At 40.1% G+C, this 27,995-nt stretch overlaps 1 protein-coding gene across 1 annotated transcript; it reads left to right on the top strand.

The window, feature by feature from the left end:
• Positions 1-27,995, top strand: HAS2 (hyaluronan synthase 2). The gene is made up of 4 exons (XM_024741247.1): positions 1-525; positions 12,987-13,613; positions 24,332-24,433; positions 26,365-27,995. Exons 2-4 carry the CDS (start codon positions 12,987-12,989, stop codon positions 27,292-27,294), a joined length of 1,659 nt encoding a protein of 552 aa, XP_024597015.1. The 5' UTR covers positions 1-525; the 3' UTR covers positions 27,295-27,995.

The raw sequence follows: 27,995 nt of genomic DNA, 5'->3' as shown, positions 1-27,995 counted from the left end.
GGCAGAAAGGCAACAACCGCGAGGAAGGAGAAGTCAAGACGTCTGGAAAGAATTACCCAGTCCTGGCTTCCAGCAGCCCATTGAACCAGGGACTTGAACCAGCCCCAGCCAAAGACTTTCTCCCGATTCTACGCTTCCTGGGTTCTGCTGAGTTTTCACCAGGCTTTTTTTTTTTTTACGAAGAAGAGACTTTCCGATATTAGGGGAGGGGGAACTAGAGCATAAAATAAAATAAAGTTAATTTATTTTCAAAGCACAGATAACATTTTCTTTAAGAGTTAGAAGACTGAAGTGCAACGGAAATATTAAAAAATACTAGTGATTTTTTTTAAGTGAGGGAGACCTAAGCATTTAAGACTCCCCCATCCTTTTTAAATGTTGTTTTTAAATTTTTTATTTTTTTTGGCCGGTCGTCTCAAATTCATCTGATCTCCTATTACCTCAGTTTTGGAAACTGCCCGCCACCGACCCTCCGGGACCACACAGACAGGCTGAGGACAACTTTATGACCAAGAGCTGAACAAGGTACGTTACACTGGCGCGATTTGGTGAACGGTGAGGGTCCTCGAATAGGCCAGGGAGAGGGAAGACATTATTCACGTTAAGAGTTAAAAACAAATTTAAGTCAGTTTTCGACAGAAAAGTTTGAGGTCTGAAAATTTCCAACAGACTGCAAAGCAGGGGATATTTCAGATCAGTGTCAGGCTTAGCAACATTTCCTCTGTCTTCTCCCATCCCTGGGGCGCTCGCCAGAAATCCGCTGCCTTTCTGGAACACAGGTAACCTCTTTGCCTGGGAAAGGCTGCAAGTCCCTGGATGTACTTTTCCATTCCGCATCTTCCCGAGCTGCAGAGGGGCTCACGAGTTAGGAAACAAGTATTTCCACTGTGTATGGAAAATGCATTCCGCGCAGCCTCCCCCTTCCCCCTTATTCCCATCACTTCTCTTCTTTTTTTCCTACACATTCTCTGTAGGAAGGAAAGCCCTGGACAGCCTAGCGCGTTTTCCAAGTGGGAAGCCTGTTTCTTACTTGGAATGCAAAGGGTTAAAGCGATCCTGGGTCCCAGCTCTGGCCCCAGAGAAGGAGGGTCCTTCGCCACCTCCTCGCAAGCTACCGGCCTCGTTCGGCCACTCCCCGTCTTCCCCTGGCCTCCCCTCCTTTGCACTCCCTGCACCCCATTAAAGTGTCACTGTGGGTCTGTCCGGGCTCAGCCTGGCTCCAGAAGCCATACTACGGTCTGGGGTCCCTGACCCAAGCAGTGGCACTCGGAGACCCGAGCGAGAGGAGGGCGCGCATCCCTCCTCTCGGCTGCAGGGCTGCCCGCCGGCCCGCGAGGGCAGGGCGTGCGCGGGGACCGCGTGCTGCGCGCAAGCAGCTGCAGCGTCCCGGGAGCCAATTCCGACGTGGCAACGAGCACGCTGGCGCCTCTTCCCGCAGCTGCAGCGCGGGACACAGTCGGGTGGGGATTTGGGGGTGCCTTCCCGAGCGCCCAGCCCCGGGTGGGGGATGGGCTGTGGGAGCCGGGGTGAAGGTGGGAGGCGAGCCAGAGGCTAGGTTGGGATGGATAATCAACACCTTGGGCGGAATTCGTCACGGTGGTTCCCGCCCAGCGCGAGAAAGGGCTACAAAATGGGTCCCTGTGAACCGGAGGGCGGGTCTGAAAGGAGGGTCTGTGTGAGAGCGAGGACTGAGAGACTAGAGGCTTTTCCTCAGGCTGAGGATACGCAGCCGAGGGGAAGTGGCTCTGAAGGGATAATTAAGGCTGGAAAGAGAGGCTGGGAGCTGGGAGGCGGTGCCTGGGGAGGAGGGTTTTCAAGACCTGGGTCCTATTACACAGCCTTAGGTGCCAGCTTCCCGCGGCCGCTCCCTCCAATCCCCAGACGCCCGCGCTAAGTACTTGGGAGTCACCAGCCCCACGCGCCTCTGGGTGGAGTGAGCTGCTACAGCCCTGCTCCCAGGAGGTGGGTGTAGGAGCTCTGCTGGCTCCTCTCTGCCCGGTTCCACACCCTTGGGGGCCATTGCTGCCGGGTGTCTCCCGAACAGCTGCCCAGAAAGGCTACACTACTCCAACCCACGTGACTGGCCTGGGATTGCCTTTGACGTCACACCTAGGGGGGAGGTGTGACGCAATAGGTCGGGAAGTCCTGATTGGCGACCGAGGGCTTCCCCAACTTGAGGCCTGAGTATATATACACTTTCAGCTCAGCCTTAGAGTAAAGCCAAGGAATTCGGTAGTTGAACATTGCTGGAAAAGGGAAGCGACAGATAAGAACAACTTCACGGCCCATTGTAGATTTCAAGGCTTTTTCCCGGCAGATTTCTTATTGTAGTGAAGGCATAGGGTAATGTACCTTTGAAGGTTTAAAACAGGATTGAGATTTTTTTGAAAAGGTCATTTTAACAAAATATTGTAAAGGTCAGCACACATTCAAACATGCCAATGATGAAAGGCTAAAAATTAAAATGTGTATTTATATAGAATTGGGTAGAACAAATAGTTATTCCCATCAAACTATTTGTAGATACAATTGAAAATGTGACAGAATCGGTTTGAAAAGAACTCACTTCTAAACTTTTTTTTCCTTTCCTTCCAATTTGTGCAAATTGAATCATTCATTACATTAGTTTTCACTGCATTATTCTAGAAGCTAAATAAGATTACTCAGGCAGCTGAAATACTGTTTTTTTTAATACTTATCATATCCCACCAAAGGTTTTCCTAATATTTTGGCTATTCTTTTAAATTTTCAATACAGTTTAACTCTTTGAAGTACAAATTTTAGTATGTATAGTTGTGTATGTATTAAGCAATATTGGGGCTAATAATTCAAAATTCTGAGACCTTTCTGGATTAGAGCATTATAATGAGGATATCATTTCTCCTGTTTTCTTTCTCTTATTTATATAACATCTGAGTTGGGTAAACAGAAAAGCTTATTGTAAAAGTGTTGACATGTAAATTACTGGAATTACTTGTATTGTACCTAGAACTGAATCCTTTCTTATCAGAGAAAGCTATGGTGTTTATAAGAATTCAAGGTCTTAAATCAGTGACTAGCATCAAATTTGAATGTCACTCTCCACAAAACGTTTAGTCAGCTACCTTCTGGAAAACAAGAATTGTGCAACAAATGAGTAACAGACTTACTAGAAAGTAAGTCATATTGAAACTAATCATTAATGTTAAGTCTGTAGAATAGTCCCACGATGTTGAATTTCATAAATATTTTTTTGCCCATGGTTTCCTTATCAGCTAAGTTTATTTTGAAGAAATATTTCTTGAATTGTTAAATTCATGCCTGTCACTGATTCATTTATTTTCTATCATTGGCACTGTGAAGAAAGGCCTTATCTGTGGATTAATGGGGAGATCCCCTTTAGCAAAGCTATATTACACAGTTATATTTTTAATCGAAGAACAAATAGCATGTTACATTATTAACTTCTTGAGTTTTATACAGTGTGGGAGCTATGAGTTAATGTAATTGCAGAATAGAGCATGAACCCCATTGTCCCTTTCTGGGTTCTCTTTTTATCCATGCATACCCAAGCTGTGTTCCACGAAGAGGCTGTAAGGACAGAACCAGTGGCAGTGCTAGGACAGCTGAATGGGGGGACAGCTCCTTGCAGGAAAATCATTTCCATCACGCCAATTTGGTTTTAATCCTTTCCTATGTAGCAGCAATCTGCATAGACTTAGTATCATCCCACTGCATATACCTTAAATTCAATAATATTTTGAATGTTACCTATAACTTAGTTAGCTATAACATGTGGAGTTTATATATATACTGCCTTACAATCTAAGAAAATGTCACTGATATATGAGTCAAAATAAATACAAGGTCAAACTCAAATATTTTTCAATTTAAATAATAAAATATTTAGAAATGAATGTCTCTTAAAAGCGTAATCTGTACTGCAGTTTATTTAAAAATGAACAAGATGTAGTGCATATCTAAATCGAATTCATCATAGAAAAAGCATACTCAGAGAAGTTTAGTTTTTTTTTTTTTGGCTGTGTTGGGTCTTTGTTGCTGCACGTGGGCTTTCTCTAGTTGCGGTGAGCGGGGGCTACTCTTCGTTGCGGTGCGCGGGCTTCTCATTGCGGTGGCTTCTCTTATTGCGGAGCACGGGTTCTAGGCGCGCGGGCTTCAGTAGTTGTGGCTCGCGGGCTCTAGAGCTCAGTCTCAGTAGCTGTGGCACGCAGGCTCTAGAGCGCGGACTCAGGAGTTGTGGTGCACGGGCTTAGTTGCTCTGTGGCATGTGGGATCTTCCCGGACCAGGGCTTGAACTCATGTCTCCTGCATTGGCAGGCGGATTCTTAATCACTACGCCACCAGGGAAGTCCCTGAAAGAAGTTTTTAAATAACCACAGTATAAGGCAAAATGCAATCTGGCCCATAAAGAAGTAAAGTAATAGCTACTATTTATCACATGTCTAATACGTATCAGGCCTTGAAGTAGATACTTGACATACATTATATCTAGTATCCCTCCTGCCCACCAAAGAAAACTTTATGAAAAAAAGGAACCTTGCCTCAGAAAGCTTAAGTAACCCACTCAAAGTCACAGTGTTAATAAGGAGAGTGGATGAAATTTAATACAGGAATTCTTGAATATAACACCCTTGAGCTGGACTATACTGCAGCTGGGTTAGTCAAGTTTTATGGGGGTTCACACTGAAGAGAAAACACATCTGATTGAGAGAGATCAGGAAAGATTTCATGAAGAAATTTGGCATTGTGGTATATATGGCTACATAGGGAATGACCTATAGAGACAGGGCCCATGATGGAGGATCCATGTAGAGCTAGGATTCCATGCTAAGTCTTCCTGTAATTTCCCTCTTTGCCACAGCGAACTTTAGGATGAAGTTTAGGATGGCAAAATTCAGGAGCCAATAGGGCACTTGGGAGAATGCACATTTTAGGAAGTCTTTGATCAATACAGCTGGTGCAAATGAAGAGAAATCTGAAACGTAAAGTTCTGGATCCAGAGACAGCTCAGGTGACAAGGTCTTCGAAAGGTGCATTGCCTACCCCTGCAAGCTCTGGTCCAGGTCTCTGCTAGAGTAAGTGCAGTGGGACTGGAAAGACAAAGGCCAGCTTCAAAGCCAGAGAGGGAGAGGAGGTCAGACAGGGAGAAGGGGAGGGTCATGTGCTCTAACGTGTAGAGTGCTGGGAGATTTCATCTGGGTACTTCTCTTAGGATTTCTAGTTGAGGACGGTAGCAGAGGCAATACACCTGAGGGATGTATAACAATGCAAATGAGATCATGAAAGTTTTCATAGACTTTAACCCAGTGATTGCCAAACTTTGTCACAATTAGAATTACTTAAAGAGATTTAAAAACTCCTGATGCCCTTGTAGCACCCCATGCCAATTAACTGGGAATGTTTCAGAAGCCACACATCAGTAATATTTACAGATTCCCTGGTGATTTGGATGTACATCAACATTTGGGAACCACTGCTTTTTGATCTTTGGCTCACCATGCTTTCTAATCCACTGTTAGCAGACAAATGGCCACAAGCAGAATATGTCTTGTTACAAAGAAGTACATTTCCATATGCCTTGCTAGTGTCACCTGCCTAAGTAAATATTCCTAATTCTAATCATTCTACGTGACTTGAGACCTATTTCCCCCTCCTCCCACACGACACCAGTTTAAGAGTAAAGAAAACCTGTGTTCTAAAACCATTTCTGCTACTTATTTATATTAGATGTGATCTTGAGCCATGCATTCACTAAACAAACATTTAAAAAAATATCTCCTGTTGTCCTTTGTGCTTTTGTCTGTTTAAATATTGGCTACAAGTAAAAGGACATTGATCTTGTCTTTATTAGATTTTGCGTGTCAGTCCCTGAGATCAATCTATTCCCTCAGTAAAGCTTACTCTAAATGTGCCTTTTATCCCTTTGTACTGTGATACTAGGCAACAGCGAGATACCTCGCAGAAATAGAAAGTGCAAGTGTTACTTGTGCAAGAGTAACTGTTCCTTTATTTTAAGATATTGAAGCCATTAATATCCCATTAAAGCTGCAATAAATATATGTATTCCTTACCTGGTTACAGTAAGCCTGCAAAAGGTATCATTCCCATTTTGCAGATGAGGAAATGAGGCTCAGAGAGTAGATCCCAATATCAGTTCGCTCTTTGCATTCACCCTTGTTCAGGTGACTGTGATGAGACTGCCCACAGTGCAGCCTGCATCCATCCTTCTTCTAGACACTCAGCCCTGGTTAAAATCATTAAAATGAACAAATTGAATTATACCCCAAAATATTTGATGTCAGGGATATTAATTGTCCAAGGACACATGGCTCTCATTCATAGACCCCTCAAGTGCTTTGTTTAAAGTTGGATGGTTAATATGAGGCAGAACTTGGGCTTGAATCCATTTCTCCCCTGCCCTGTTATTCTTTCCATTATGCCAGAGTTACCCCTTGTTAACTTACAAACAACAGCTTAAAGGGGAGGAGAGTCAGGCTGATTAGGTAGGTACTGGCAGGGTATTAACCCGCAGAGAGCTGACATCACTGAGCTCTGCTGATGATTTCTTTTTAGGTATTTAAATGGGCTCTATCTTTTAATCTCATAATTAGGTGAAGTCCATATGACTAGTTCCATTTTATAGATGAAGAAACTGAAGATGACAAGTATTATGTAGCTTGTTCGAGGTTACCCAATCTTTAAAAGAAACCATTAAAAGATAGTCAGGAGTCTATTCCAACTCAGTCTGGTTCCAGAGGCCAATATATGTGGGTGTGTACACCCAAACACACACACACACACACTCACAAGTCATTAGCACTAAACACAAAGCGGAGTGTAGATTAATGGACAATAAATATTCTAAGACAACTAGAGTTTAAATGGAAAAAAAGATGATCTCATTATCCCTCATGCTCCAAACTTGACCCCTGAACTCATAATATTGCTCAGACTACAACTTATAATTTCAGGAAATGTCTCTCACTGTTGTAGCCTCTCCGGTTGCGGAGCACAGGCTCTGGATGCGCAGGCTCAGCAGCCATGGCTCACGGGCCCAGCCGCTCCGCGGCATGTGGGATCTTCCCGGACCGGGGCACGAACCCGTGTCCCCTGCATCGGCAGGCGGACTCTCAACCACTGCGCCGCCAGGGAAGCCCCCATTTGCCTTTTTAAAGTCTGTTACCCAAAGGTCTTGTAGAGCCTGTCTGGTACCCTCTACAATCATGACCTTTAAATAGCTGGGCAAGAAACCATAGAACTGGTTTTAAAAGAAGGAAAAAACCTGCTGGATGAAGGATACCCTTAAGGGCTCAGCATATTCATTGCCCCTGCAGCAAAGATAGAGGAGGGCCCTGTGCTCTGTCAGTCTGCATTGACAACGTGGGTCCACATGATTTATTCACTTATTTAAAATGTGTTTATTGAGTACCTACTATGTGCCACACCTTGTTTTATGATACAGGAATACAGAGCTAATTGAGATATGCAAGTCCCTATGGCCAAAGAGTGTTCTTAGTGTAACTTAGAAAATCAAACAGGGTCAGAAGAGAGAGTGACAGGGAGTGAAGAGAGGGCAGGGTGGAGGAGTCATTTTTTTAAAAAATGTTTCCTTTTATTAAAAAACTTTTTTTTGGAGTATAGTTGATTTACTGGAGGAAACACTTTGGAAGTAGTGGTAAGCTAGGGCCTCTCAGAAGAGGTATCACTTGGCCTAATGCCTGAAGCCTTTCCTAGATGCTGACTTGACTCATTTGAATTCACTTTAGCTTCTCCCTGATCCAAAACAGAAGGCCCCTTTAATGAAAGCTGAGGGAACTCAGTTCTCACCACTGCACTAGGGCAGTGAGAGCAGCTGGTATTCTCTCTCATCTGCCATTTGCTGTCTGGTTAATACAAGGAAGGTCAAGGGGAGGAAAAGGCTCTGATGCCCAATGACCTATAGAGTCCCACTTGGGGTATACCAGCAAACAGAAAGGCTTATATCTGCTCTACAGATGAAACAAATGGAAACCGAAGCGCCTCTCTTATGGTTAAACAGGATTTTGACCGTTGGCATTAAGAGCAACACTGATGCCACGTAGGTGGAACCACCAGCCAGCTCCCTTTCGGACAACATCACTCCAGGTCCCTTTTGACTGTACACACACAGGAAGGTATAGGACCCCAGCAATCTTCTCTGAGTATAGGCTGGTGTTGTATCTGTACCTGCGTACATGATATCCATTTTTCCATTACAGCAGGAAAACAGTTTTCAACGTTCTTTTCTAATCTTCCCTTACACAACATGTTTATTAATCAGAAGCAAAAGGATGTTGCCTATTTTGTCATGAAGGTTCAAATCTGTTCAGCCAACATTTATTTACTGAGGACAGTCTAGTCACCTGGCATTATGCCACCATGTGAACCCTATTCCTGGTTGTGTGATTTGGGGTAAGTTACCTAAACACTCAGTCTTGGTTGCCTTGTCATATGTATATGTGACTTGGAACATGAGATTAACAGTATATTTACCACTAAAGTTATTAAAATTAAATAGGATTTTGCTGTTCAAGTAAACAAAACTTGCTTCAATGCCTGGAGCCTAGTAAATGATGAGTAAAAGTTAGCTGACATAATAATGATTCCAATGATGATATTTAGGAATAAAGTCACATCTATCATTCAGCAAATATTTCCTGAATACCAACCATAACCCAGGCAATGTTCTATGTCCTTGGGGCACATTAGTGGAAAAAAATATATAAAATCTGTTGATTTTGTGGAGTTTACATTAAGCTGCACCAAGCTATTCTTTAACACTTGGTTTGGCCTAGAATTCTGTGAAGACTAGTCCTTGGTGAATCATTGGTATCAAGTCCAAGAGCAACTTAAAAATCAATTAATAGACTAAAGTCTAATCCTGGGCAAAAAAAAATCCAAGTATTATATTTTCACTCTTTATGGGAGGTAGATTTCTAAGTCTTCTCTCAGCAAATGATCTAGGGTGAAACTAACCATATTTTCCAATTTAGCAATAAACCATATGTCTGAGAAGGAGGGTTTGCTTATGAAACAGAGTATTTGAATTGGGGATTGTCTTAGAAAGTCTCACACATATGGTGCCCATATCTCTGAAATTATAAAGAAACATCCTGTGCGTCAGCCCCTGAGATCAATCTATTCCCTCAATGCAGCTGGCTCTTTAACTCTTTGGCCTGTACTGAGATGCTACATGTGTCGTGCTAGGCAACAACGCGATACCTTGCAGAAATAGAAAGGTTCTATGGCTGCAGTTTACTAGCAATTTTTCCCAGGCTGAAAAAGGACATTCTGTAGACTCCTATGATGTAAGAGGGTGTTCCCACTTCAGCAGTGGCCAGCGAACTATGCGAACACTCTCTGTGTCCACACGTGCTGATAAAAGCAAGGAAAATGTGAATAATGGAAAAGAATGGCAGGCGGTTCTTTTGCTGGCTGTGCTGATTTGAAACACAAGCAGAACGCACTTTTAAGCTTCTCCCAGGCAGAGAGTTTTAGTCGCCTTGAAATTTTTCACTCTTGGGAGAATGACTCATGTCTTGGAAAAGACAAGTTCCTAGTCTGGTGCTCCCAGCACCTTTAGGCATTAGTTAATGTACACTTTGGGAGTTTTCAGCATCCGATCAGAAGTTTTAATTAACAAGGGATGCTGTGCTCTCTTGCCTTTCACTGAAAACTCAGCATTTCACCATTGCCCAGCAGCTTGAACTTTCCATTTGTGTTGTGATTACCTTTATCAGGGTACTTGTTGCATTCTATGAAATCCTATATATGTGCTAAAAGTGGAACGCACATTTGGTTTTTGTTTTGCTTTGTTTTTTTAGCTTCCATGTTAGCTGATACTTTGTATTGTGTTTCTGATTTTTTAAAAAGAGTTTCACAAACACTTTGATTTTGCTCCTCACTGTAGCCCTGTGAAGGGCTGTTGACAAGTACCATCATCTCCATTTCACAAAGAAAAATAACGTCCACGAGCTCAAACCCTGGTCTCCAGCCTGCTCTGCATTACTTAGATTGTAATGAGTTTGGGAAACTAAACCCAAAATGAGTAATGGGCACACAAACAAACACAAACTCAAAAATTATTTCTTGTTAACATAAGAGTCCAAGGCAGGTATTCCTGATTGGTGGCATTGGTGGCTGGCTTCCTTCCATGTGGCAGTTCAAGGACCAAGCTCCCTCTATCTTTGGGCTCTGCAATCCCTTAGGACCTGTTGATATGTACATCAAGACTGTGGAGGGAAAAGAGATATTGCAGGAGGCCCATTCTCCTCCTTAAAAGCCCTATTGGACGTGACACATCTCAGATTAACAAAGGCTGGGATGCCATGGCCACATCAAGCAGTCTGCTCAGAAGGAGTGGAAACACAGTTGGTGAGCAGTCACAGTAAGCTACCCTAAAGTGTAATGCATACCCACTCAGGACCACCTCAGTGATGACCACAGGGGCTAGAATGTGAATGGTGGCACTTGGAGCTGAGGGATGTGATGGCCACACAGCTAGTAAACCAAGATGTTAATAGGTTTTATGTCAACATTCAATATTTTTTTTTTTGCGGTACGCGGGCCTCTCACTGTTGTGGCCTCTCCCGTTGCGGAGCACAGGCTCCGGACGCGCAGGCTCAGCGGCCATGTCTCACGGGCCCAGCCGCTCCACGGCATGTGGGATCTTCCCGGACCGGGGCACGAACCCGCATCGGCAGGTGGACTCTCAACCACTGCGCCACCAGGAAAGTCCTCAACATTCAATTTTAAGTCTTAATGTGGAATAGGGAAATATAAATAGCATATCCAATAAGAGATTTTGCAGAGGTAATTGCTTAGCCCAAAGTAACTTTGAAAATAAATTTACTTAGCTTTCAAAAACTAGTTGAATTAAGGGAAAAGATTAAATTGGAGTTACCTGCAAATTTAGAGATGTCTTTCGTTATGCTCATGAGGTGACTTTTGGAATGCACCTGGTTGAGGCTGGTTGCCAGTAGAGCCAAACATGTGATTAGAGGGTTGGAACTTCCATTTCCCTGCCCAGACCATTGAGGAGGGAAGACAGGCTGGAGATTGAGTTCAGTTGCCAATGGTCAATGATATAATCAATCATGCCTATATAATGGAGTCTGTAAAAACCCCAAAGGAGAGGGTTCAGAGAGCTTATGGATCGATGAACATGTGGAGATTTGGGGAGAGTGGGGCCTGGAACTCCATGCCCTTTCCCCATACCTTGCCCTGTGCATCTGGCTGTTCCTGAGTTACATCCTTTTATAATAAACCAGTAATCTAATGAGTAAACAGGTTTCCTGGTTCTGTGAGTTCCTTCTAGCAAATTAATTGAACACGGGAGGGGGTCTTGTGAACCTCTGATTTTTACCCAGTTTATCGTAATTACAGGTAACAACCTGGGCTTGCAACTGGCATCTGAAGTGTGGGTGTTTGTGGGGGGCAGTCTTGTAGGACGGACCTCTTAGCCTGTGGAATCTGACTCTGTCAGGCATATGATATCAACGTTGATTTAATTGTCAGGCATCCAGCAGGTGTCCACAGAATTGTTTGTGACGTGTAGGAAACCCCCTCTCCTCCACATGTTGGAACTGGGTCTAGGAAACCAAAAAGAAACAAATTTTAAAGGTCTACCAAGCACCTCTTCTATGCTCATAATTGGAGATGCTTTGAGAAATACGAAATATATGATCCTCCTGTACTCTAGTTCAAAATATTTCAGGAGATTCACAAAGGCTAGGGAGGTGTACAAAATTGTATATCATTAAGAACTGGGACGTGTTTTTAGGTCTAATGTGTTAAAGCTCTTAAGACAAAAGAAAATTTACCTGTTGAAATTAAGCATGATGCTATTTCTTCTCTAATTGTATGATTTATTTCTGCAAACATTTATTGTTTTCCTACCGTATTCCAGTAAAGTTCCTGATTACCAGGTTCGAACCAGCTGGTATTAATGGTGGATGAGGGAGACAGCCATTTGAACAAAGGAATGTAATACAGAATTTCAGGGGCTTTGATAAATGTCTGTGTAGGATATCTATGCATAAAGAAATTTTAATGGCAACAGAGACTTGGGAAATAATTGAGTCTAAATGCCCTCATTTAACAGATTTTTAAAGACTAAGGCCCAGAGAGGAAAAGCAACTGGCTGGAAGTCACACAGCTAGTTGATGGAAGACCTAGAAGGATAGAATCCACGTATCCTCATGTTCAACCTTGGCTAGCTGCATGGGAAAGGTGTGAGCTGAGGGATTTCCACTGGAGATGAGATAAAACTACACATGAGAGGGACTTCCCTGGTGGCGCAGTGGTTAAGAATCCGCCTGCCAATGCAGGGGACACAGCTTCGAGCCCTGGTCCGGGAAGATCCCACATGCCGAAGAGCAGCTAAGCACGTGCGCCACGACTACCGAGCCGGCGCTCTAGAGCCCGCGAGCCACAACTAGAGAAAGCCCGTACGCAGCAACGAAGACCCGACACAGCCCAAAATAAATAAATAAAATAAATAAATGTATTAAAAAAAAAAAACTACACATAAGAAATTTAGCAAAACCTGTAGATTTTTCACTGGTCAGTCTTGGGGTGAGGGAACACGATGGCACAAGAAGAAAGAGTGCCTGGCTCACTAAAATATTTAGATTTTACGCTTAGCTATGACCACATACATAGAGTGTGTCCTTAGACAAATGATCTAACGTCCTAAAAATAATGCATATGTGCATTACGGTTTTCAATGGCACGCTGCTCATCTGATGTTTGAAAGAGTTCTCTGAAGTATGCAGAGAGGGCATCCTTATCCCTGTTCTGTGGATGAGCAAACTGAGATGTAGAAAGTCATACAACTAGTTAAGTGAGAAACTCAAGGTTAGAACACCTGGAATGCTTCTAGTCCAATGCTCTCCCTGAGATACCATGTATACAACAAGTATGGGACAAGAGTGGCTAACCAAGTATATCATGTGATTATTTTACAGATGCATTGTGAGAGGTTTCTATGTATCCTGAGAATAATTGGAACCACACTTTTTGGAGTTTCTCTACTCCTTGGAATCACAGCTGCTTATATTGTTGGCTACCAATTTATCCAAACAGATAATTACTATTTCTCTTTTGGACTATATGGTGCCTTTTTAGCATCACACCTCATCATCCAAAGCCTGTTTGCCTTTTTGGAGCACCGAAAAATGAAAAAATCTCTAGAAACCCCCATTAAGTTGAACAAAACTGTTGCTCTTTGCATTGCTGCGTATCAAGAAGATCCAGACTACTTACGGAAATGTTTGCAATCTGTGAAAAGGCTAACCTACCCTGGAATTAAAGTTGTCATGGTCATAGATGGAAACTCAGAAGATGACCTTTACATGATGGACATCTTCAGCGAAGTCATGGGCAGGGATAAATCAGCCACTTATATCTGGAAAAACAACTTTCACGTGAAAGGCCCTGGTGAGACGGATGAGTCACATAAAGAAAGCTCACAACATGTCACCCAGTTGGTCTTGTCCAACAAGAGTATTTGCATCATGCAAAAATGGGGTGGAAAAAGAGAAGTCATGTACACGGCTTTCAGAGCACTGGGACGAAGTGTGGATTATGTACAGGTAGGTTTCCGCATCTGCCAGGACAAACACATTTAAATAAAGCATCTTTTGTATCTCTCCAGTCATATGCTATAGTCCATCCTTGTCCCTTCTGGACACAGTGCTTCTTTCAGTTCATCTGAAAACAGCATGACTGTTGAAAGCACATTCTGAAAGAGAGAGAAAAAAAATCTTGTAAAACGGTTAAAACTATCTATGAAAATGCTTAGCTTGTGCAGTGTTATTGGTTGGAAATCAAGATTATTTTGAACATGAGACCCTTCCTTCCTTCTTTTCCCCTCCCTTACCTTCTCTGCCCCCTTGGTTCTGCCAAATCAATTCCAACCCCATTTTCCACACTCTTAAAATCTCCAGCGTTGTAAGAAAATAGTGTTTGCTCCAGCAGAAGGAGCTTGAGAAAATCTGCAGGGCCAAGGGAAAGCTATAAAATATTTTTCACAGAGACTAGGCAAAATGGGGGCGATAAAAACAATTTTGATTTAAAAGTGTAGGGATTCAAAACTGAAACACATAGAAAAAGAAAAAGGGAAAAGGAAAACAAACACAAAAAAACAACCTTCCCAGAACAAAATCTAAGTCATGTTTATTTCACTCCCCAAACAGCATTACCTCACTCCATGCAACTTGACCTTTGAAAGCATTTGTGATGGTGTTTGCTTGCCTGAAAATTAGACAGGCTGTGTCTCTCATTAGTTCCCTGACTGCTAATTCTACGGTTTCTCCTCTTCTAGTTCTCACTGAAAGTTTCTTCTTTAGAACATTAATAGGGTGCATGTGAGTTTTCTAGTTGTACTTTTGTGCAGATATTTTAGTTAGATTTTATTCATGATGATATTGAGAAAGGAGAACTATCTCTGGCTTCAAATATCCATCCGGACACTTTTCCTCTTTTCTTAAATGTGAAATCCTTGTTTTTGGAAGACCCATCATATGTTTTAGGGGATTTATCAAGGCAAAGTGATGCCCAGTGTGTCTCTCTGTGTAATGGGGTGGCAGTGGCCACTGGCTTCAATGTCAATTGACTGAGGTTCTAATTAACAATTTGTAGCTGGTTGACCTTGAGCAAGACCACCTCCCAAACCTCAGTTACCTGATTAGAAGGAACCAATCTCACAAGGGATTTGAGAAAATTATTTCAAATTCTGTATCCAAAGGGGCTTAGTGAAAGTTGTTGATAATGGCATTGTTAATATTATTAAAGCGTTTGCTGTTAAAGTATTATTTCTTATATGATTATCTAGTCCTTACTTGAAAACGATACTACATGTCAATTGCTAATTAACATGTTGTTAATTTAGCTAATATCTGAAGAATTTTGAGGTATTTCTTCAGTTCATACCATCTGCATAAAAGGGAGTTGATTAGAGTTTCAACCCCAAGTGTCTCCTAATTTCTAGAACTTTCACAAATAAGGCTGTTTTAGCTAAACCAAGACATTTTTACATATTTACCTATTGCAACTTCAGGCCCAGATGGGAGGATGAAATGAAACTTTTAAATAAGGAATGGCTAGGGAACTTACAGAGGATTTGAAGAATGAAGCTCTGGGCCTAAAATGAGAAAACATCTGTTTTGATGTTTTGCCTTTAATTCTAGTTAAAACAATTTACATTTGTCCTTTCTAATCATGACATTATTGTGAGATTTTTCTTCTTTGTTTTTTAACCTGCTTCTCCCAAAGCCCCTTCTCCCAACATCTTGTTTGGAATTTTGTTTTTATCCTTGACGACTTGACTTGTGCCTGTCCAGGAAAAACTAATACAAAATATAAAATTTTAGAGTAGGCTTTTTGCTAGTGCCCTCATCAGGCTTGAGAACTTTCCTTCCTTCAGGCTGAAGCCTCCAGATAGACTGACCCTAGCAGCAGCTGTTAACTGGGCCCCAAATCCGCTTGAGACTTCCAGTCCATTCAGAGCACTCAAACAGGGGTAAAAAAACCTTTTGGCATTCTGAAACTAGTAAATACTATCCTGCCATGCCTCATCTATGCCCTGTAAAAATAGAAATTGCATAAAGTTCAATCCAATATAGTACTCTCATCCTTCCTTCTGACTGACCCAGGGTCCAAGAGTTACAGAGCAGAAGCCACAGAAAGACAAAGAGGGAGGGGTTTGAGGATGTTGTCTCCTGAATATTACAAGTGATTGAATGTGGAGTTCAAGTTGGTTAGGGATGGAAGGAAGCAAAATTCAGGTGCTAATACCCAAGAGAGAATGGGGGCTAGGGGAAGAAATTGACCATCTGCTCATACTTGCTAACCTGGCTAGAGAACACTGTTTAACTGTGCAGAGAGATGGCCAAAATGATTGGTTTCCAGTTGCAGCTGGATCCTCAGCACTAGTCAGCACTCTTTTCGCTTGATCTTGAATAGATGTCTTGCTTATTCCTCTCGCGTCTGTTATTTCAGATCTTCATCACTCTCCTAGGGCCTTACCCAAACTCCTCCCTGCTTAACTACAAACAGATGATCTTGCCTTCTACAGAAGAGAACAGCAAAAGTACAGGCTGTGAAGACCGTCAAGATCTGACTCTCTTCTGCTTACAGTTTCAAGGGTACCACACCTCACCTCCTATCTCAAGGTTAACCTTTCTACCTGCACTCCTGAGCCTTCTGGGTTGGTTCCCTCTGGTCTCTTTCAGAGCAAGCCTTTCTCCATCACCACCTCTTATATCTCTCCTCTCTCATCTCTAGTCTTCTATAGTAATTACTCTTTCAGCCTTGTAGCCTCTCAAATAATAAATGCTGACATAGAACATGGAGGGAAGCTTTAGTTTAAGACGAAGCCAGCATGGTAGGAAATTCATCTATGATGCTAGTGGCTGCTTCCAGAGGTAGAGAAGATAGAAAAGCAGAAGAAGAAAACTAAAGTGAGAAAATCAAATACAGCGAATGAGAAATAAGGAGGTGAATGAGGAAGATTTTCTTTATTTTGAATCAAAGTATTTTCTGGAGAAACTTTTACAAAGATGTAGAAAAGTGCAATGAGCAAAATTAAAATAATCTGCAGCAGAGAGGGGAAAGATAAATTAGGAATTTGGGATTAACGGGTACACACTACTATCTATAAAATAGATAATAAAGAGCTACTGTATAGTGTAGGGAACTATATTCAATATCTTGTAATAATCTATAATGGAAAAGAACCTGAAAAAGAATAGATATGTATGTATGTATAACTGAATCACTTTGCTGTACACATGAAACATAGTAAATCAACTATACTTCAATTAAAAAAAATCATCTGAAGCGAATACATGACCCATATATAATCAAATTTAATACTTTCCAGCATGTACTCTTCTATTTTTCCTTATTTTAAAAACAATTTTAAGATTATATCATGTTTACTTTTCTGTATTTTTTACTTAACAATATCAGAAGACTTTTAAAGTGTCTTTTGATATCTAGATTAGATAATTGCTTTATTCATATCTCTTTTCACTGAACATTGATATTTCCACATAAGTGGCCACCAGTCTATATAACAAAGGAAAAAAACAGTATCATCTGGTGTGTGTATTAAGAATTTCCCAGGTAAAATTTATACAATAAGTATGAACATTTTCTAAAAGGGAAGATTATAGGAAGCAATTTTATTACTAATTTAATCTGGCAGTACCATAGCTATCCAAGATTCTTTGAGCAGAAGGAAACTAAGACTAAATCATTCATAAGAGTAGAGTTGACCCTTATTATTCATGGATTCTGTGTTTCCAAGTTAACCTACTGACTAAAATGTATTTATTACCCGAAAATCAGTAGCTGCAGTGCTTTTGGGATCATTTGCAGACATGTGCAGAATGGCAAAAAAAAAGTGAGTCATCTGCTGTGCATGTTCCCAGCTGAGGTCACACAAGATTATGCTTTGCCTTTTTGTTTTACCTTTTATACTGTAAACAAGTAGCTTCTTTAGTCTGTTTAATATCATGTTTTTCACATTTTTGTGCTTTTGGTTGCTGATGTAGCTGTTTAACATGGTCCCCAAGTGTAGTGTTGAAATGTTGTCTAGTGGTAGTAACACAAGAAGGCTATAATTGCCTCATGGAGAAAATAGGTTTGTTAGATGAACTTTGTTCAGGCATGAGCTACAATGCTGCTGGACATGATTTCAATGTTAATGAATCAACAATGCATATTAAATAAGGTGACACAAATAAACAAGTAAGCACAAATACAACAAGGTTAGGTATTGATCACTAGACAAAAATGCCGTGACCAGAGACTTTGAGGAACCTAACTCTATATGTCCGCTAGAAGCAATTTTTTAGTATTTGCTAACTCACTGTTCATGGAAGCTTTGTAGAACATAACTACCGTGCATAATGAGGATTGACTGCGTATAACATTTGATTGGTTCCTATTTTCTGAAAATTTCTGAAGGGTCATGTTGAGAATGTTAATGTGACTTTGTATGCTTCATCTTAGAGGATGAAATTGAGCACATTGAAATAAGAATGGAGAAATCTGAATTCTTGATTTAACTGTTTACTTGCTACGGGCCTCAACTGGTAGAAGAGATGATTTCTGAGATCACTTTTAGCTAAAGACTCTAACTTAGGACTGTCTTAATTTCTTTCTAGCAACATATCTATGCTTTTCAAGATTGGGGTCAAACAAACAAAAACAACAAACAGCAACAACACAAAAGGGAGTATAGCATTAGAATTTTCTTTTCATTTTTAATCTACACTTTCCCTCAAAGTTGGGTTCTTGAATGTAAACCCTGATTTAAGGCAACCATTACGTGATTTCCAACCATTTGGAATAAGGGTGTTTCCTGGCTTAAGCCTAGAGGTGACAACATTTGGTTTCTCATTTTTCCAGCTGGCTTGTCACCTTTGCTTTACACCTACAACTATTACTTGTGTATAAGCCTTCCTGAAAAAGAAAAGAGAAAAACCAAATGACTCCTTAATGTCTTAAAAAGATTCTAGGTTGCGTGAAGGCAAATGTCACTTTATAACAATTTGGGTAACACATTCTAACAAGAAAGGTATATATCTTCCCAATTCCTTTTAAAAAGAGCAACAAATAAGGGCCAAATTGTTGAGGTTTTTATGATTTAGAGGCTTTTTATTGGCTAGATTTGAGGTCTTATACCATAAACAAAATTACTATGAGAGAATCATCTTCCCTATCCCCCATCCCTCTCCCCCAAAAAAGTTTCTGTATTTTTCTTTGAGGGCATTTATTTTTTCCTGGAATGGTTTCACTGATTAATTTCAAAAGGTCTTTTTAGTCCTAAAATTCTTACATTTTATGATTTTGTTTTTGCCATTCACAGTCTGCCATAAACTGCTCTCTAATCTTTTTCCCTAGTAGACAGCCCAATCTAAGGATTTTTATATTGCCTGCTCAATAATCCAGCTTGTTTAATTTAAATTTGTTGGGCATTGGACAAGGCATTAGTTTTTGCTCTCTGAGCGAGTCATGGTTTATTTGCAGTACAGATAAGAAGGACCCCTTCCCTCATTGGACTAGTGTTCTTAGTTGGTGCCTCTGGTTTTGATGATCACTTCTTAGTAGATATGTCTTCCTTTTAATGAGCATTTACTATGAGCTAGCCCTTATAACTGCTATACATACATTATCTAGTTAATTCTCCATTACAGCAAACTTATGAGGTGGATGTGCTTATCCATATTTTTCACCTGAGAGATGGAGACTTAGAAAGGTGAGGTAAGGAGTTTAAGGTTACAAAGCTAGTCCAAGGGAATATAACTGGTCAGTTGTGGATTGGGACTCAGATCTGTCTGATTCCAAGGTTTTGCATAGTGCTTTCTTTTCCTTTCAGTAGTGTGTTTACTCTGGCATTGTACTGTTATGAGTTCTGGGGGCTAGCACCATCTTGTGTTTGCCAGTAAATAACTATTGGTGAATTTTAAAATTCTGGCTGACTTCTTTTCACTAGGGGGAATGTCCTGGGGGAAAGAGGGGGTAGGGGGTACTTTCCATTTACTATGTGGTTAAGCTTTGGAAGGGAAACTGGGCAGTGAGATCATGACCAATAGTAAACTTCAAACATGGTTGAAATAAATCATCTCCCTGGGTTCAGGTTAAGATGAAGGGTCAAGATTAAGAAAGGATTGAGGTTTACAAGCAGGCAAAGGGTGAAAGCAGTAGCAACAGAATGAGTCTTGATTTATCTTCAGCCTGTTTCCTCATCGAAGGCAGCCAGAATAGTTAAGCCTTCCTCTTGCTGTGTAGCTCTCAGAGCCCTTTGAAGTGGTGCGGGGCAGGCAGAGGTGGAGAATCCACCAGTCAGTCTGAAAGGAAATATGTTTAAAAAAAGGTGAAACATGGATACTCAGCATTTTAGACTTGGGTCTTAGAAGTTGAAAAACATATGGTAGAATAACTAACAATATTTCTACAGGATATTTAAATTGTTGTGAGGTAGATTAACTTTAAGATCAGTGAGATAAATTGGAATGGACTTACAGTCTAACAGCTTATTTAACACATTTATAGCAATTTATATATCTAACTGCTACAGGTGTTTTGGATACATTGGAACTTGTTCATTGTGATAAGATATTCTTGATATGTAATCCATTCTCATGTTCCTTTTAGTGATTCTCTTTACTGAGTCATCTGTTCTTGGTAATAAGTGGGTTTACTTAGCAAGTATAAACAATTAAACAATTGCACGAGCCTGTGTCCCCTGCATCAGCAGGCGGACTCTCAACCACTGCGCCACCAGGGAAGCCCAAAATATTCTTGATATGTAATCCATTCTCATGTTCCTTTTGGTGATTCTCTTTACTGAGTCACCTGTTCATGGTAATAAGTGGGTTTACTTAGCAAGAATAAACAATTAAAGATTATTACCCTATACTAATGGCATATATGACTTTTCTGTGAACCTTTGTAATTTACCAAGTACTTTTACATACAGTGTGTCACTCTGGTATCATGATGATGGTACAGTTTGTTCAAGGTCATAAAAGTAGTAAGCCTCTTGATTTGTTATAATAGTCAAATCTTGGCCTATTATAAGAATAGGAGAGAGAGGCAATCGTAAAAACCTCTAGTAGAGTTAAATGGGGACTTAGAACATACTTTATCTCAACTTGTTCTTTTAGTTTGTTCTTTGTTTTTTTATGAAAGAGACCCACCCCCGGCTCCCCAACCAATTCTTTTAGGCTCAGGGTTGGCAAACTTGCTTGTAAAAGGCCTGATAGAAACCATTAAGCTTTGTGGGCTATATGGTCTGTGTTGCAGCTATTCAACTTTGCTGTTTTAGTGTGAAAGCAGCCATAGATAATATGAAACTGAATGTGCATGACTGGGTTCCAATAAAACTTTATTTATGGCCACTGAAATTTGAATTTCATATAATTTCCATGTGTCACAAAAAATTTTTTTTCAGCTATTTAAAAAGGTAAAAGCTATTTTTAACCCCCAGGCCATATAGAAATTGGTGGGAAGGCAGACTCGTCCGTAGACCTTAGTTCGCCAACTCCTGTTTTAGATACGGAGAAAACGGCGGCACTGTCTCTTGGCTAGAACAGTGAAGGAGGGGGAGCCATGGTCTTAAGCAATTTAGCTGATGATTCTGTGGTTAAGACTGAGGTGGCTGGTTCCTCCCAATAACGTCTTCTTGTCTTGACATTTTCCACTCATTTTAGTCAAAATTTGGTGACTTTGCCTCATTTCCATATCTCCTAGTGGGAAATCTTATGACTGGCGATCATGTAGTTTAAACAAATTACAGTGATACATTCAGCGTGGACAGAAAGACATTTTGATTTGTTCTCCAGTTGTTTGCTGGGTGCAAATCAGTCCTGTGGTTTTTCCCAGTGTGAGGTTAAGCTCCTTGTGAACTGGTGGATTTCTCCCACAGTTTCTAGCCCAGAGCTGAACAGCCAACCTTCGTGAAATCACACATTTCTCATTAATTGGTGAGGAGACAGCTAGAAATCCTGTTCCTACTAGACTGATTTTAAGAAGGGCTAGAGTTATACCCTTTACACACAAACAAATTAATACTGTTATATCCATGAATATACATGCTTTCACAGACTGTCATCGATGGTGGTTTTCTAGTTGGCATTCTATCACCAAAGAACATCCAGAAATTGAACTTCTTTAGAAAACTCTTTGATCTCACTAGAACAAACCCCTCCCAGGAGATTTCTGAGAGCTTTCCCTTCTGACAGTTAAACTCACCATGTGAACAATCTCTCTCAGAGAACTTCTGGCACTTTGCTGTTGGAAACTGGGAGGGGCAGGGCCAATTTAAATATGCAGAACCTCAGAAGTTTGGTTCAAGTTTAGTCATTTCACAGAGGCGGTTCCCTTGGCTTGCTTATCTTACAAGCAGGCGGAGTTACTTGAACATTAATTCTAGGTTGCCCCCTTCCTGTTGTTTTTAGTCTTATTTTAGCTTTCTGGTTTTACCTTTCCCAGCTTGAGTCAATAGAGGTGGGTGTGGCCATAAACTCTGGATGCTGAGAGGTTGAAAGGTGGGTTTGAAATTATGCCTTCACTTTCTACTACCCTAGTTACTGGCCGTATACAAAACAGTGACAGACAAGGCACGAGAGAGGCAAAATATCGCTATTGGAGGAATTTGCTTAGGTTTCTGAGGCTTGGGACCCTTGAGTATAAACTGAAGTATTAGAAAAATCCTATTTTTTTAATGGAATACTAATGCCTAGCTGCTGTCTATTTTTTTCCTCTAAAATAAGTAAGACCATGCAGACCAAAATAGAATGCCCCCCCAAAAAAAATGGGGCAGTAGGTTATTTAGAAAATGCCTGTTTCTAAATAGGTAAAGTAATATACAAAATTCAGAAATTAACTTTAAAATTGTTATAATTAGTTGAGTCCAGAGAGGTGATGATTTCACTTTTTATAATTGGATACCCTATATACTCCTTAAGTCATGTTACAGTAAGGCATTTAAATTGCTCTTTTCACCAACATTCTTTATTAATATATATTAATGTTTTTCAGAAAAAAACTATTAATAAAATTAAGATAGGCACTCTTTTTTAAATGTTGAGACTTCTTAGCTATGTATGTGAGGGACCCCTCCGACATATAAAATCCCCTTTAACTCAGAGTTCATACTTCTAAATATTATTTTCATTCAAAACTGGTATTCCAAATCCATACTACTTTTATGAAGCAGCTCTGAGAACTGCACAAATACTTGCTTTTTATATAAATAAAGAGACTAAATCTTGATTAAATTCATAAATGTAGCCAGACTACATAGAAAAACAGTGGAATTGCAGATAACACTCCCGTCTCTGCCAATCATATCATTTATTGCTTAGATGGTGATGTGAAACTGGTCCATTACATGTCAATTTTCATCACTTTATGTCTACTTGGACCTGGCTGCATTTTCCAGAAAAGGATACTATTTTATTAATATCAACCAGGAATAGAGAGGTGACAGCTCTTTTCCTACTTTTGATTTTTTTGATCATGTGGAAGGAGCTCCATCCACAGGTGTAACGTACCTAATATCTCCCTAAGAGAAGTGACTTAATCTGATTGGTGAGTACGGGAGGAGTAAGGGGTAGCCTAGCTCCTTCTTGCCCCTTTCTTCTAGAAGTGAGCTGCCATGAAGGAGCAGGCATCTGCCATACCTTTCGAAGGGGCATTAACTGTCTTCAGGAGACTAGTGCCACTTCGATGCTATTTGGAATTGGTACATCAGTCTAATTCTGGGGAACATAGTTACAAAGTCTGCTACTCCATTGATATAAGCCCTATTCTCCATACCAGCTTTACGAGTATACATGTAATATTTTGGTTTCTCCTCTCCTTTATTTTTCTGTTTCATTCAATAAGTTCATAAATCAGCTTGGGAAGAAAAGTACTATTTATAACCCTGTACCTTTGGCCTCCAGTAGAAATTTCTGGGAGCGGCTAATGGGTATAGACAAATCCTAATAATTTTCTTAAAGTTGTAGTTGGTTTGGTTTCAAAATTGTTTTTTTGTCCTGTATAAAGTTTGTTTTTAAGAATAATAATTAGCACTTCTAGAAAAGCTTAAGATAATTTAACATCTACTTCTGTATATAAAGAGCTAGACGAATACTTAATACTCTAAAATAAAAAGGTGGTCTGACCATCAGGCTAGCTTCCTTTCTAATGGAATGTCATCTGCTAAGCCCAGGTCAAATGGACATCTTGCTTCAGAATTAATTATACAACCAGCCTTAGTAGAACTGCTTTCCTGTCTTAATCACCATATTAAAATAGAGAAAAATAATCACTGTTAAACATGCCTTTTTTTCAATACTGTCATAGGAGTTTCCTATCATCATTCAGACCTGAGGGATAAGATATCTAAAAGCCTTATTGAAGGCAATTTTTTTAAAAAAAGAGATATCTATGGTGACCAACCCAAGATGTTTTCCACGTCCTGGAAATCTAGGATGTTACCTGGGACATGAGACTTTCGTTGCCAAAATTGTGTACATCCATGGCAAACCAGGCAAACCTGGTCACCCTACATGACATGCCTAGGTCATCACTTTAGCTGTTCTATCCAGCCATGTCATTAGCTTAAATATTGAGTTTGCAGGTTCTTTGTATTGGCCATCATGTAGCAAACGCTCATCCCTGTGTTACTCGCTTATTGAGGCCTTGTGACAATAGGCTGAAGGCATAATATATATGCCCACTTTTGACTACACGGAGTACACTCATCATCTTCTCTTCTTTAACTTATTTCTCACTTTCTTCTTTGCAGGTTTGTGATTCAGACACCATGCTTGACCCTGCCTCATCTGTGGAGATGGTAAAAGTTTTAGAAGAAGATCCCATGGTTGGAGGTGTCGGGGGAGATGTCCAGGTACATGAGTTTACTTTTTGCATGAGTCACTTTTAGTAGTACCCTCACTCACTGATTCTTTGAACATACATTTATTATACACCCAAATCTGTGCCCGGTATTGTTTCTGGTGCCAGAGACATACTAGAATGTGCCTTGGACCCACTTTATACCTCTTCTGCTGTCTAAATTGAAGTAACTTATGATTTCTTTGCTTAATCCTGGGTTATGACACAAGTATGTAGTGGCTGATAAGTTATATAAAATATAATGTAAATGTGTAATAATTTCTGCCATATCTTCTTGAGCCACAACTTAATGTTCTGGTAAAATGATGTTGGAATTCATTTAGTACAAGGGTTAAAAAATGGAGGTATGGCAGGAGATGGAGTCTATGTCATATAACTATGTATTTAAAAGCTGAACAATGTATGGTTGGTCAAAAATCCAAATTGGAATACAAAGGAAAAAATAGAGAAACAGCAACTCAAATTTACACTAGAGAGAAAGTCAAGGGAACAATTAAGTGAGTTTTCCAATTATTATTTATTTCCCATTCTTTGCTATCAATAGAGAAACAATAAGTGAAACAAATATTAATGAAGGTGATTTGAATTTATGGAATGGGAAAACAAATATGTGAAAATATATGAAGATTAAAATGAGCCCTTTGCAAAAGTGCACTAGATTTTAGCAAAAGATGTGAGAAGCACATGGAATTTTGCCTTTAAATGTAGGTATTGTGTTGCTGTATAACCCATATTTATATGCATGGTAATAGTGAAGGCAAAGAAAGTACACTAGATGGACAAAGAAATACCCTGGTGATAAAAAGGAAGCATGTAAAACCCAGATGAAAACTGAACAAAATTGAGACAGAGGAGAGAATTAAGAAATATTGCCCCCCAAAACTAATAATTTTAATAGCCTTTGTGTAAAGCATTATTTCAGGATTCCAGATTTGGGGTGAAGCCAGAGCAAACCCTTTTATCACTGGCATTGCTAAAACTGGGGAGGAAGGAGAATAATAGAGTTGGATGAGTTGAAAAGAGAAGAGCATAGGACTTAAAAACTTTCAAATATTAGATAGTAAGAAAGTGGGAGAATAATTTTTTTTAAAAGATTTTTTGATGTGGACCATTTTTTTAAAGTCTCTTTTGAATTTGCTGCAATATTGCTTCTGTTTTATGTCTTTGGTTTTTTGGCCGTGAGGCGTGTGGGTGGGATCCCAGCTCCCCGACCAGGGATGGACCCCCCCCCACCCGCATTGGAAGGCGAAATCTTTAACCACTGGACTGCCAGTGGGAGAATAATTTAAGGGCTGAGAACCAAAGCCTAAAAAAATCTCAATCTTATAACATAACAAGAAAAAGAAAAAAAACACATAACAAAAGAGAACAGAGCGTGATGGAGTAGAAAAAAATTATTGTCAAGAAGTCCCAACACGTACACCCGACTTATCAAATTAATATAGTATATAAAATCAAAGAAAATAATGTAAAATTGTGTTAAAAAAAGGAAAGAGGCTAAATAGAAGGATAAAAAAACAAACATGGGCTTCCCTGATGGCGCAGTTGTTAAGAATCCGCCTGCCAATGCAGGAGACATGGGTTCGATCCCTGGTCCGGGAAGGTCCCACATGCCATGGAGCAACTAAGCCCGTGCGCCACAACTACTGAGCCTGTGCCCTAGACCCTTCGAACCACAGCTACTGAAGCCTGCGTGCCTAGAGCCCGTGCTCCGCAACAACAGAAGCCACCGCAATGAGAACCCACGCACAGCAACTAAGACCCAACGCAGCCATAAATAAATAAATAAATAAATTTATTAAAAAACAACAACAAAAACAAACATTACTCTAGGTAGTAACCTCACAATGGTGCAGATTTTGCTGGAATTTTTAGCTGGGGCTTACCTTTATTTAATTATTTTTACTTTTATTTTTCTTGCAGATTTTAAACAAGTATGATTCCTGGATCTCTTTCCTCAGCAGTGTGAGATACTGGATGGCTTTTAACATAGAAAGGGCCTGTCAGTCTTATTTTGGATGTGTCCAGTGCATTAGTGGACCTCTGGGAATGTACAGAAACTCCTTATTGCATGAATTTGTGGAAGACTGGTACAATCAAGAATTTATGGGCAGCCAATGTAGTTTTAGAGATGACAGGCATCTAACGAACCGAGTGCTGAGTCTGGGCTATGCAACAAAATACACAGCTCGATCCAAGTGCCTTACTGAAACACCTATAGAATATCTCAGATGGTTAAACCAGCAGACCCGTTGGAGCAAGTCCTACTTCCGAGAGTGGCTGTACAATGCCATGTGGTTTCATAAACATCACTTGTGGATGACCTATGAAGCAGTCATCACTGGGTTCTTCCCTTTCTTTCTCATTGCCACAGTAATCCAGCTTTTCTACAGGGGTAAAATTTGGAACATCCTCCTCTTCTTGTTAACTGTCCAGTTAGTGGGTCTCATAAAATCATCTTTTGCCAGCTGCCTTAGAGGAAATATCGTCATGGTCTTCATGTCCCTCTACTCAGTGTTATACATGTCAAGTTTACTTCCCGCCAAGATGTTTGCAATTGCAACGATAAACAAAGCTGGGTGGGGCACATCTGGAAGGAAAACCATTGTTGTTAATTTCATAGGACTCATTCCAGTATCAGTTTGGTTTACAATCCTCCTGGGTGGTGTGATTTTCACCATTTATAAGGAATCTAAAAAGCCATTCTCAGAATCCAAACAGACAGTTTTAATTGTTGGAACGTTGCTGTATGCATGCTATTGGGTCATGCTTTTGACACTGTATGTGGTTCTCATCAATAAATGTGGCAGGCGGAAGAAGGGACAACAGTATGACATGGTGCTTGATGTATGATCTTACGTTTGATGTTTGCAGTTACAGATGCAGACACACACAAAACCTTACTTCCTCTAGGGACTGTCTGGTTGTGGCGTCAGATAATGCCACCAAAGGAGACATATCACTGCTGCTGGGACTTGAACAAAGACATTTGTATGGGTTTATTTTAATTCTGCCAAAGTAAAATGATACATCAAGAAGAACTCAGATTTAACCTGATATTTCTATGAAAATGGGAAGAATTCTTTGTTTATGCACTTTTTCCTTATTGTACATCTGCCTAAGTGTTTTGCCCTATATACCTCACTAGTCATGCTTTATGTGGGTTATCATGTAAGAAAAGGATTTTGGAAACTCAAGGAAAAGTTCTTTCAACATATACAACCTAACTTATGTACTGTGTTGATAGCTAATTTTTTTTTAGAAAGGTTTTTCTGTTTAACTCTACCAAATGAAATGCCAAAGGAAATTTACAGGCCGTTGGCTGTGCTGTATTTTTATATAATTGTACTGTGTTTTAAAATTTTGTATGCCAATTTTAAAACAAATTTTGCATATTTTATATTTTACTTCTCTGCCAAAATACACCTGTTCTTCTTTTTTTTTTTTAATAAAATAGGTTCTGAAAAAATTCATACTTAAAAAATTTTTACCCAAAATGTGAAGCTTGGTTGACTGATGATGTTCATGATAGAAAGAATAAAATGTTTCTCTCT

This window comes from Neophocaena asiaeorientalis, unplaced genomic scaffold (genome assembly GCF_003031525.2).
Source record: "Neophocaena asiaeorientalis asiaeorientalis breed wild unplaced genomic scaffold, Neophocaena_asiaeorientalis_V1.1 scaffold177, whole genome shotgun sequence".
Lineage (NCBI taxonomy): Eukaryota > Metazoa > Chordata > Mammalia > Artiodactyla > Phocoenidae > Neophocaena > Neophocaena asiaeorientalis.
Note: the sequence above shows the minus strand (reverse complement) of the source record. Positions and strands in the feature narration are given on the sequence as shown.